The sequence below is a fragment of the Nothobranchius furzeri genome, chromosome 10, assembly GCF_043380555.1.
Source record: "Nothobranchius furzeri strain GRZ-AD chromosome 10, NfurGRZ-RIMD1, whole genome shotgun sequence".
NCBI classification, from domain to species: Eukaryota; Metazoa; Chordata; class Actinopteri; order Cyprinodontiformes; family Nothobranchiidae; genus Nothobranchius; species Nothobranchius furzeri.
Genome location: NC_091750.1, coordinates 65,119,657 through 65,132,582, shown reverse-complemented (window position 1 = coordinate 65,132,582; position 12,926 = coordinate 65,119,657). Strand labels below are relative to the sequence as shown.

Here is a 12,926-nt window from a genome sequence, read left to right as displayed (position 1 = left end):
CTCTCGTCTTCAGGCACAGCGAACAACCCCGTCCGTACCTTCATCACAGAGAAACTCTTCTCTTGTGTTAAAAAATAAAACCAACTAACCAACCAAGCCATTTACCAATATAACTAATGTGTTGGAGGACTTCCCCAGTTGCACTGAGCACCTCTCCTCACACAGCTCTCAAAGTATGCTGATGCCAGAATCTCTGCTGTTTTCCAGTAATAAAATTTTAATATTAAACTGAGTTCAACCAAACATTAAATTCAATTTGATTTGATTCTTATACCAAATCCACATGAGTGCTGCTGTAAATCCACAGTGATTTCATAGCAGTTTGTTTCAGTGTGTTTACTCACAGATGACCATGAACACTGAACACTTCTGGACACGAGGAGAGGCTTTATCAGCGCCCGGTAGCTTTGTGTCATGATGTTCTCTGACATAAAACTCCCTGAGCATCCACAGCTCAGATGTAGCCACTGAAGATTCATGATAATGACTTCCCACCCTCTCAAAAAAAAAAAGAAAAAAGAAAATAAAAAAAAGAAAAGAAAAAGAGAAGGCCAGTCCGCTTTTGCGCCATGGCATTTAAAAACGGACAGCTGGCCTACCTCCATCATGTTGGTCTTAATGGACAGTGAGATGTGTCGATTTTATCCAGCCTGCTTCAAGGCTGAGTCTGTTAACTTCTGCACGCTCACACCAGAAACACAAGTTCACTTAGAAACCCCTCTAAAAAGATTCATCAATCAATCAATCAATCAATCAATCATCACATTTTATTTATAAAGCGCTTTTCAAACAAAGTGCTACTCAAAGTGCTTTACAAAATGACCCCAAATTCCCATAACAGTTTAAAAACATTAACAGACATATGCACACACACACACACACACACACACACACACACACACACACACACACACACACACACACACACCAGTAAAATTTTATATTTGGCTGAGTCCAGATGAGCCGAGTAAGGTACGGCAAGGAAACGCCATCAGAGGAGCCATCTGCCCCGGCAGCATCAGGTCTTCCACAGCAACTAAATCAGGGTGCTCAGAGGAGGGGGAGCATAGACCCCCACCTCCACTTAAACACTACCTATAGAGCAACCAGGACGCTAAAGTCGACCACCGGCCCCGGGGCAGAGGGCCCCTACAGAGAAAAGACTGGATTAAAATGAGAAAAATATGATAATAAAAGAGCTGATATAAATGACAAAGAAAATAAGTAATCAATAAAATCATATAGACAGTAAAATAATAACATTAAATAATGAAGCAATGCTAATATAACCATATAAAATACGCAAAGCAAGCAATAAAACATAATAATGTAAAACGAGAAATAAAACTATAATAAATAATTAGATAAAAGCTATTATTTACTCAAGGTGACACGTGTTTAAATAAAGTAATGCTGAAGAGGAGATAAAATGCCCCTTTTTTCTTCTACTTACCTAATTTATCCTCAATTAAAATCCAACAAGTGATCAAACGTCTCATATTTTGTCACATCGTGCTATTATTTGTCTGTGTATGCACATGTAACACGCTAGAGAGAACATGCTTTTTTCTTTCTGCCTGTGCACAACTTGGGCATCTTTTATTCATGCCACTGTGACTCGCAGGAGCCATCTTGAAATTACATCTTTAATGGTCATTGATCTGCTCCAGCTCAGGGAGCTGGGTTGTATAAATGTAATCCCAACACAGACTTTTTAAGTAGTGTGCGAGCAAGGTTGTCAAATACCGCCAAAGTGGCTGTATTTTACTTTTAACTAGAAAACTTCTTTAAAATGCCCAAGCTCGATTTCTTATTTTAACGTTCACAATGTCACTCTTGGTCTCATCAACCTCGTCATTGCCTTTTTTCCCCCTTTCAAAGGCACTCCAGCAGCTCTCTCCTCCTCACTTTACTGAATGGCTTCTTTCTAGGGAGAATCTTAGAATAATGATGGCCTTGTTACCCACAGCAGTCCAGGACAATTACCCACAAATGAAGAAATAGCTGGAACTATTTCAAAAGGTTGCTCAGTCGCCGTACGACTCTTCAGGCAGACCTGAGTGATAGCATATTGGAAAGTCAGCAGACAACCTTAAACGGTGCAAGGTACGTCGGGAGTAATAGTTCCCTGTCCTTGACTTACAAGTTTGACAATACAAGGATGTGGCCGCGAGTGAATCTGAATGAAATCCCTGTTTCGTCCCCAACTTAAGCCCCTTTGGAATAGAGCTACCGCATAACATGATGAAGCAATAACCTTTACAGTTTAGGGCAGAGAGTATGATAATACCATTCTGAGAGCAAAGATCCTCTACCTTATTTCAAATAAATATTCATCTCATCTCTGTCTTTCTTGGTCCCCACACAGCCCCCCCACCCCACCCCCCACCGGTTCAGCGGTGTGTAAACAACTCCTTCATGTGGTGATATCCGAGGAGGTCTCCCTGGGTTATGGTGCGCAACTGAGATAGAAATATATCATTACTGGGTGGGGACTGGGGGGATCTGAGGGACAGAAAGACTGAGAAATAAGAATATTGGATTCCATCACACACACACACACACACACACACACACACACACACACACACACACACACACACACACACACACACACACACACACACAGACACACACACGCACACACACACGCAAGCTCATGTCCTTATGTGCAGGCTGTCTGCTCCATCTGTCAGCTTTGGTCTCACACACACACACACACACACACACACACACACACACACACACACACACACACACACACACACACACACACACACACACACACACACACACACACACACACACAGGCACAAACATACAAATACACACAAACTTAGCATAGGGTGTATGTTAACTGCATGTGAGTGGGTGATGGACTGCTCCAGTGACTTTGCCGGTAATATAATCTTCTCTATTCCCCCAGATCCCACACCAATATGTCACAATTGTCATTTATTCCCAGCATGGTTGCCCCACAATCAGTTGGTTTCCCACACAGTACACACGCTGATCCTGTCAGGATGATGAACACTTCAAGTGCATTCCACCTACATGTGCTCACATATCCCGTATTAACACATGCTGCCCTTTGTGTTTACTTGCTGTTTTACTTTTTTTCCCCATAGTTTTAAGAAGGAAATCGTCCACCAGCAAGTAAGAAGAATACAGCTAAGATCTTTACTACAAATCACTGTAAATGAACATTAGTGTAACATCTATGAGCATTTTCCTAATAATTAAGACTGGTGGAGTCGTTGGAGGAAGAACACCATCAGTGGTTTAACCATGTCGAACACGTGCAAATGCCTCTGAGGCTTCAAAAAGAGGAAAAGGCTTTAAATCTTTTTGTAGATTTTTGGGGTAAAATAAAAAAAACATGAGGCAAAGGTAGAAAACATTCATCCAAGGCTTGTTTGTGCAGGTAACAGACTGAGGAAGGAATCCAAGGCATCCTGCTCCTCAGCAGCATTCTTCGGCTCCTCTTTGGGGATCTCAAGGCTTGCCCAGGCAAGAGGATGGGGCAGCGATTATTTGGCAGTCACTGATTGTACATGTTTCACTTAAAAAGATGAGAGAGGTCTGTGGTTTTCATCAAAGGTACACTTCAACTATTGTATGATTTTTAAAGAATTTATTTGTGTAATAGTACAGAGGATAAATATTCAGCACCAGAAAACAAGCAAGAATTCTCCACTGGTTACCTGTATTAACAGCACCTGTTTGAACTTATCTGTATAAAAGATACCTGTCTACACCTTCAGTCAGACTCCAACCTCCACCAACACCACAGGCTGTCTAAGGACATCAGGGACACGACTGTACTCCTGCATAGAAGAGGCATCAAGCCAATAGACAATCAGTTTAGTGAGAATGGGTCAGGTGGGACAATCTCCCTCGACCTGGGGCTCCATGCAAGATCTGACCTTGTGTGACACAACCGATCTCGAGAGCGTTGAGGAGCCAGCCCAGATCTAAATGGGGGTAACTAACCAGTGACCAGCGAGCTCAGACCACAGTATGATTTCATGGATTCAAATCCTGTAGTGCTCAAAAGGTCCCCCTGCTTAAGTCGGCACATGTCCTCACAACTTTCACAATATGTGGCTGCCAAATACTTTTTAGGGCCATTGTATAATCTGTCCTTTCAGTCAGCCCCGAGTCCTCCTCCTAGTGGAATGTACTTACGTGGCACCCGGGAGGCAACAAGGAGGTATTCTTATCTGATACCTGAGCCACCTCAGCGTAGTCCTTCCAATGTGGAGGAGCAGCACCTAATTTCCAAGCTCTTCATGGACGATGGAGGTCCTCACCCCATCTAAGGCTAATCCTAGGCAGCTCATTTTGACCCTTTGTAATCAAAACTTGCTAATTTGGTCTCAGTCCAGATCTCAAGACTGGAAAATGAACAGGATCGTGACCATCAGCTCCTTTGAATTGCCTTTGTGTACGAAATATGCTACACAAATGAAGCTGCCTTACCTTTGTCACCATGACAGACCAGAGCAAACGCCTTTACTGCAGATGAAGCCCTGGTTAATCGGTTCATCTCACAGTTGATCTTATCATCATGAAAAAGGCCCTGAGATCCTTGAACTTCTCTGCTTGTTGCCAAGTCCCTCCCATCTGGGGCGACGGTGGCACAGGAGTTAAGTGCTCGCCTCGCAATCGGAAGGTCACAGGTTCGAGACCCGCTCAGTCTGTCGCTGTCGTTGTGTCCTTGGGCAAGACACTTAACCCACATTGCCTGCTGGTGGTGGTCGGAGGGACCGGTGGCGCCAGTGCTCAGCAGCCTCGCCTCTGTCAGTGCGCCCCAGGGCAGCTGTGGCTACATTGTAGCTCATCCCCACCAGTGTGTGAATGTGTGTGTGAATGGGTGAATGACTGATTGTGTTGTAAAGCACCTTGGGGGGTTCCAGGACTCTAGAAGGCGCTATATCAAATACAGGCCATTTACCATTTTTTACCATCTAGTTCTCCACTTGAGAACTAGCGCGCCAAATTAAGAGGACCCTCATCATGGAGGCCAGAAACCTCAGTTTATTGTCCACACCTTCAAACCCCAGATATCAAGGTGTACTTAATGAGTACACCAAGAGAAGAGCTCCCACTACAGAGAACTCGTGACCAACTCTCACAGGCTTGACATAGTGTCAGCTTTTGTTGTGTCACAAGCAGTGTTGGGAGTAACGCCGTTTAAGTATAACGGCGTTTCTAACGGCGTTCTTTTATAGGTAACGGAATAATCTAATTAATTACTTTTCCCGCCGTTGCAACGCCGTTACCGTTACTGGGGACGGAACGCTGTGCGTTACTATGTGCTTGTCGAACGTTGAGCAACAGTGTGAGGCTTTCCGACCGCCACACTTCAGCTGCAGCCAGGGAGAGAGAGGTGTCGGTAACACACTTACAAACACGATGATGATTGGCCGGGTGGGCGGAGACCCTCACGGTCTCAGTCGCTGCATTCTGTAGACACAACGGGAATAACTCCGTTTAAAATAACCGCGTTAATAAAAAATATGTCTTTCTGTAACAAGCAAACTAATTAATTACGTCTTCTTTTATCAAAACGTTGTTCCTGTTACTGGTAAGGAAATGCGTGCGTTAAGCAGTGCGGTGTGTTGAAGCTGTCATCAGCTGATCAGGAGCTAAAGAGGCAGATGTTTAAGAGCATCACGGCCCGCGAAGAACGAGGAAGACGTGATGAATAGTCTACGGCTGCAGACCCGCAGATTTGTTGCTGCAGCAGCGAATCTGCGGGTCTGCAGCCGTGCCCTTAGCGTGACAGCGGGACGTCCCGAAGGTCCGCTCACCTGTTCACCGCTCAGACGTCCTGATCTTCTGCCTTCCTAGATCATCCAGCTGTAACCTGTTTCTGATCATGTCTTTAGTCCCACTGTAACACTGATGCATCAGTCTCAGACGTCATGGAGCTCAGGTGTTATTAGAACTACCTTTGTGTGTTTACCACCCAGCTTCAGCTCTTCTGTGTTTGGGTCTGACCCAAGTTAGTAAATGTAAGTCCTCCATCAGATCTGTGCCTCTTCTAGTGTCATTTTAAAGGATATTTATTTATTTATTTAACCATTACTAGATTACCAGCAACAGAAATGCTGGTAAAAACACACAATTATGTGAAGCTGTAAAAATTAGAATGCTGTGCAAAATTACATTTATTTCTGTAATTTAACTAGACTGAGAGACCATTTAAAGGCTCGGGAACCTTTACAGGTTTTTCTATTTGCAATTTTAAATTTTAGCTGATTGGGTTTTTGTTAAATATCACACAGTGACCTTTTAATAGTCTAGATTAGTTTAATGTTCCTATTAGTAGTTCCTCCTGTTAAGTGCTTATTTGTTTAAATTATTCAGGTTTATATAAAACATTTGGACATACATTTTATTATGTTCAGTCATTAGTCATTTATATTTTACTATTGTAGTAATTCTTGCATGCTTTAATGAAAAAGTAACTAAGTAGTTACTTTTGTTGGTAATTAGTTACTTTTATGATCTTGTAACTCAGTTAGTAACTGAGTTACTTTTTTGACAAAGTAATCAGTAACTATAACTAATTACTTTTTAAAGTAACGTTCCCAACACTGGTCACAAGAACCTGGTGGCCCTAAAATGTTGCCCCAGCGTCCCGTACTCACCAAACGCTTCAGGGGACACATGATAAGCCTTCTCTAGAGCCACAAAATAATAGAAAAACTAAAATACTAACATATAAATGCTCATACCTTTGGACTGGTTAGAGGGGACATTAGAGATGTTAAAAATCAGAATCCTGACTTCGACCAGATCCATTGTTTGAGATTAGCAAGGCCTTTAATTATTATTTTTTTAGTAAAGAGGATATTGCCCACAAGTCTGAATAAGTCTGATGACGTAGATTCAATATAATCCACCAAGTAATTAAAATGAAAGATAACACAGATGTCTGCTCAAAGGAGTGAGGAAGGAGCCATATTGATTTGGCTCTTATCTGTGTGCTTATCTGGAACCTGGGAAACCTTAATGCCTGATAGCAGATTGAGCTGCTCCGACTTAAGCTTTTGGGTATAAAAGGTGTAATGGCAGATCCCGAGAGAGTGAACGCCTTTCAGTGAATTCAGCCAGACACCATCTCCAAAGAGTCCAGCAGCAGACAGAACTATCTCAAATCTGACATTTGTACTAGACATCAAGAGTGCTTCTCTGTGCCACAGTGTCAATATCAAGATTTTATTTTGAATAGCGAGAAATGATCTCACGATTGAGATGGCATGTAGATACGTATAAATCAATTGTCTGTAAATGTGAATGAGGAACGTTTAAGGAGTTCAGAGTCATCTGATCTGGGAAAATAGGGGAAATACCATGGCCCGGTCCTCTCCGCGGCTTACCTGAGGGAACAGGGAGGACTGTATGGGTGTAGCAGCTCACACAGGTAAGGTGGGGCAAGGACATTAAGAGATTTAAAAGCAAATACAATAATTTAAAAACAAATTCTAAAAGACACAGGCAGCCAGTGCAATTCGGTCAGAAAAGGAGAGATATGATCAGACTTCTTTGTTCCTGTTAAGAGGCGGGCAGCTGCATTCTGTACTCTCTGTAGCTGAGGGATACAGGCGTCATTTATTCCTGCGTACAGGCCATTACAGTAGTCCAGCCGCGTCGTAACAAAGGCATGGATTACCGTTTCAAAATGCTACTGGGACAGGATGGGCTTTCCTGTTGCCAGCTTCTTTAAATGAAGAAAAAAGTTAGACTTAACAACTGATCTAATGTGGTTGTCTAACTTTAATCCAGCATCCACTATGTCCCCTAGGTTAGTAACAGTTGGCTCGGGTCAGAGAAACAACTTCTATATCAGGGGTGTCAGTGGAGCAGGTACAGTGTGAACAGGAGGGGGGCAAGAACAGAGCTGTGGGGGACTTCACACCTGAGTGGAGCAGAGGAGGACGCATGGTTACCAAGGTGGGCGCAGCATGTACGGTCAGTTAGAAAGGAACCTAAACCAATTTAGCGCTGCACCACTGATGCCCCCCCACTGAGCGAGACAAGAAAAGAAAATTCCACAATCCACCGTATCGAAGGCAGATGACAAGTCCAACAGCATAAGTAATAATATTCTTTGTCCAACAGTGTGGAGCTTTTTTCTTTGTGGTTTATTTTAGTATTAGTTGGCACATGTTAGTGTTAGCTCCTTGCTAGCACTAGCTACAGCAGGGTTGTTTGCAAAAGTTGTAATTCCACTTTCAACCAGTAGGGCGGAGGAGCAGGAAATTGCTCACTGTTACTTTAAAGCTGCATTTCTTAACCTCAGCTGACTGCATGCGCCTCTCGTTGCCTTTTAACTTTCACTGTTCAATTAAAAATAATACTACTAATAATGAAACACAATGTCCTGAGAGTTCTCTTTAGTGGGAGCTTGTCTCTGTGGTGGTTCCACTGGGAGAAGCAAGAATCACCCAAATAGAAACAATGAGCCTGTTAGGAAAACACACATACAGCTTAATTAGTGTACCATGTACTGGTTGTTCTTGCTTGTTCCTCAGAAGGGACGCAAATGAGATAACAAGTTGGAATGGCTAATGCAATATGTTACAAAAAACATCAATTAGTTATATCATTAGAAATATAGAAAACACTCACTTATTCATGTGTAGGTGAAAGGTTGCTTGTTTTAAATTCACTGTAATCTCTAATAGTTAAGAGCAAACAAAGGATAGTGGACTTCTTTTAGCCATACTATTTATTTTCCATGCATTTGTGGGCAAAACAAAACTAAATTATAGGGGAAATAATGAGCGGATGGATTGGAACTAATAGACTTATTATTAAAGTGACAGTTTGCCATTTTCCTGGCGATAGGGGGCAGTACATACCTAAATCACGGCAAGCAAGCATTATTTTTGTGCTCAAGTAAGACCTTACCAACGGATGGCCATTAGGGTCAAAAATCCCTGGAAGTGCAACCTCCAGCAAAACGACGAGCACGTCAGACTCCCTTTCATCACTGACAATGAGTGAAGAGGTAAATGTGTATTTTAGAACAGAGTTTTATGGTGATATGTTATGAAATTGCCAATATTTTCCAACAACTGGGCAACTTTTAATCCATTTACAACAACAATTTGATGGATATTTCCAGAGATTGTTAAAACAACACATTGTCACTTTAAAGTGACTAAATACAAGCAAACTAAAGTTAGTTTGAGGAGTAAACGTGTGTCTGGTAGATGAAAGGATTCATGTCTCTTAAAGCGGAAAGAAAAAAATATGAATATGTTAATGAGGGTAAAAAAATCATTCATGCTCACAGGAAAAAAATATATTTTGCGGTTTATTAATCCCTTGTTTGAGCAAAGGAAAAGCAAATTGTGGAATAATAAAGCGTGACTCTGTGAAGTGTTTGTGTTCTGCATTCGAAATCCTTCTCTTCAAGGAACTTCTGCAACGATTAATTGGGATTTAGGATGTGCAACACCTGACTGCTTGTTATTCTCATTTCTGGGAGGCAGTGATCTGATGGCTTATGCAAACACTTTGGCAGCATCTTTTCACGCAGCTGACACATTATAATGAATGTTTACTAGAATATTCTGTTTCTGTAAATTAAAATTGTGACTTTGAGTGAGCAGACCCCCATTTGTATCAATTTGTGCCAGAAAACCTGGGATTTGCATTCAAAAATAAATTATTTGTAAATAAATAAATAAATAAACACATTGTGAAGGTGAGATACGAAGCAGCAGTCTACATTTTTTCTCATTCATGGACACATCTGTTTCTTTTCTTCCTCCAATGACTTAATCTCATCATTTTACTATCTAATCGTTTTACTTTTCCTCGGTGGCCTCCCTGACCCTGCTCCTGCTGCCTTGTTCAAAGCCGATGGCTCATCGAGTTAAAGCAGGAGCAGGGAGGAAATGAGGTTTGTAGTTTATTGTGTAAGACTTAGAGCAGCTCACTGATAATATGTGGGGTCAATGTAATTGTCTGAGGACAGAGCAGAATACCTAATGTGGAAAATAAGACACAAGCCACATGGATTGAAGTTAAAAAATACATTTTTTTTAAGTTTTGACACACACATACCTAAAGGGCTGCAGCTATCGGATATTTTAGCACATTTTGCTGCAGCTATATTTACTATTGAAAATAACTAAAGATCACAGAAAATGATGATGGGAAGAAAAATCGATGGTGTGAAAATTATTAAAAGAAAAAAATTAATAAAATAAAATATTTGCATGAACTGCGGTGAAATCTTAGAAACTGAAGCTGCTTTACACTGTGGTCTTGGCTGAGCTCAACCTGGCTGTTAGCTCATTAGTCCCAATGGATGTAAACCCTGTTTCTCCCTAATGAGGGTTAACCCTACCTATCACAAGCGTGATTTAAAATGGCTAAAGTAACCACCAACTGTCTGAAAACTAATTTTTTACAAGGGTAATCCAACAATAAACATTTAGATTTTTCTCTAATAAAATTAGAAGGAACTCTAATTTGATGCCATGTCAGAAATCTCAAGTGTGTTCGTAAAATTAAAACGTTAAAACTTGTGGTTTAAAACGTGTGCATGATATCATTTTCCTTAGTTTATTAGAGTTTTCAGTACTTCATTGGCCAACACTGTGGTGCACATGTGGCATCTTTAAACTCACAACACAAGTTAGAGATTTACACAAAGACAGAAACTGAAGGTCTTCACTTCCAGCCTCGAGGAGAATACTTTTACTCACAAAAATAAGAAAGAATCAGAAATAAAGACCCAGTCTTCCTCTGAAAAATGTCTGCCACTTTTAAACAGGTACAAACACACAATCCTCGCCCTATTGAAGGAAAAATAACTCATAATTTCTCTTAGAACTCTTCATGTTCATAATTGCACTGAAAGCCTCGATGTGGTGCTTGAATGACAAAAGACCAGACTATCACTCAGCCTCTCACAGACGTGAAGCATTTAAAAACAGTCAGAGGCACGACTCACCTTTGACCTCCTTTTCATTCCTGAACCAACGTAGGTCTGCGGCGGGCTTGCTGCCCTGGGTGATGCAGGTCAGGGTGATGTAGTCCCCCTCCATGGCTGGATTTGTCAGGCCGTTGATCTCTGGCTTCTCTGGCACACCTGCATTATGGAGAGAACATCACAGTGAAGGAAACGATTCACACGCAGCAGCGTGTCATTATGCAACAATAATTCTAATAGGCCTTGGTGGAAATTCACCTCCGGCTCACACACCTGCAGAGAGATTAAGAAGCACACTCCAGAGCTTCTCCATGCAGTGGGTCCACACAATCACATTTCAGCCGAGGCTTCTTTGATATATTTCTCACTTCAGCCTGGTGTGTTTTGAATGGAGTTTTGTGCATGACGCTCTCAGAACTAGAAAAAAAATGTCTGATCCAGCTTTTTTTTCTTTCTAGCTTGTCCAAAGACATTAGCAAAAGCACTGGACCTTTAATCACCATGACAACTCCCACAGCTTATATGGCATGAGTCGCAGAACAAAGGTTATGTTGAAACCTTAACTCATTCACTGCCATTGACGACAAAAGTCGTCATTGGCATATTTTTTTTACTGTGTGGGACGAGCCCCCGCACCATGAGAACAAACAACCCAGCTCTAAAGCCCATCTTCATCCACGTACATCACACGTCACGTGATCAGGAAGCAGAAAATCCACGTGTTAGGAGGTCGTTTTGGGCCGCTGCTGTAAAAAAAGTGAGGCGCAAACTGGAAAAGCTTCTGCCGATCACAATTCAACAACGGATTATGAAAGAACGAGTAACGCTCGAAACGCGCGGATTCCTCCTGATGTAAGAGGTGAGTCTACTCTTTGTTTTGGTAGTTTCGGCGTTGACATCATCCTAGAGCGCAATGTTCTGTGACTCTTAAAAAAACAGTGAAAACGCTGAAAAATGCTAGCAGCGAAGGGCTTTACTGATCAGGAAACAGCTGGCAGCGAATGAGTTAACTTGGATGTGTGTAGAAGTATAAGCGGGGCCTGTGGCCAAGAAGGTCACAGGGTTGCACAGAAAATGTTAATTACTGGCCTTTGCTGTATTGAGTGTTTAAAGAAACTTGGGTCTGTTCTTCTGTTGTTAAAGTTAAAGCCCCATTAGTTGTCACACACACAGGTGTGTGTGCGAAATTTGTTCTCCGCATTTGACCCATCCCCTGGGGGAGCGGTGAGCTGCAGACACAGCCGCGCTCGGGAACTATTTGGTGGTTTAACCCCCCAATCCAACCCCTTAATGCTGAGTGTCAAGCAGGGAGGCATTGGGTCCCATTTTTTCAAAGTCTTTGGTATGACCCGACCAGGAATCGAACCTTGATCTCCCAGTCTCAGGGCGGACACTCTACCACTAGGACACTGAGAAAGGTTTAGGTTTGTCAATGAGCAATAGGTTCACCTCAGGCTGGGTGACTGAAAGGCCCGTCAGTCAATTCCACTGACTGACTTTTGCATATCTGTTGTCTGAAAGACTTAAAGAGGTATGACTACAACGAAAGGTACTCCTCTATAATTTGTTTGAGGGGAAAAAAATTAGTTATGTTTCCATGACAACGGCTGCTGTTTCCTAATTGCATCAAACGTGGTACATATTATGTTTGATGTTAGGGCTTCATGAATATATTGATAATGTTGCAATCTTCGTGTGCACAATGTCAATTCATACAGTTTACTGTAATAAACTGCAAACGTACACATTCCAAGTGTCACACTCAGATGGTTTAAAGCCACAGTGTGTAATAGCTTTACCTGTTTACTATCAAACTTGCCCTTTTTCACAAGTAAGTAACCTTTACTTCTACACCTTTCATAGATAAAAATAACAAGAAATTAAAACAGGACAAAATGCATAAACATGAAAAAACATGAGAATAAGACAAGCAATAAAATGATGTAAAATCAAGTTTTAAAAG

The 12,926-nt window shown here is 41.8% G+C and overlaps 1 protein-coding gene across 3 annotated transcripts in view; it reads right to left on the bottom strand.

Annotated features, from left to right (window-relative positions):
* cadm2a (cell adhesion molecule 2a) overlaps positions 1-12,926 on the bottom strand; it is a 387,220-nt gene that overhangs the window by 38,887 nt on the left and 335,407 nt on the right. For all 3 annotated transcript variants that reach the window (XM_015961706.3, XM_015961708.3, XM_015961707.3), the window contains one exon: positions 10,985-11,122. In XM_015961706.3, coding sequence (XP_015817192.1) covers positions 10,985-11,122 — 138 coding nt within the window. The remainder of the gene's footprint in view (positions 1-10,984; positions 11,123-12,926) is intronic.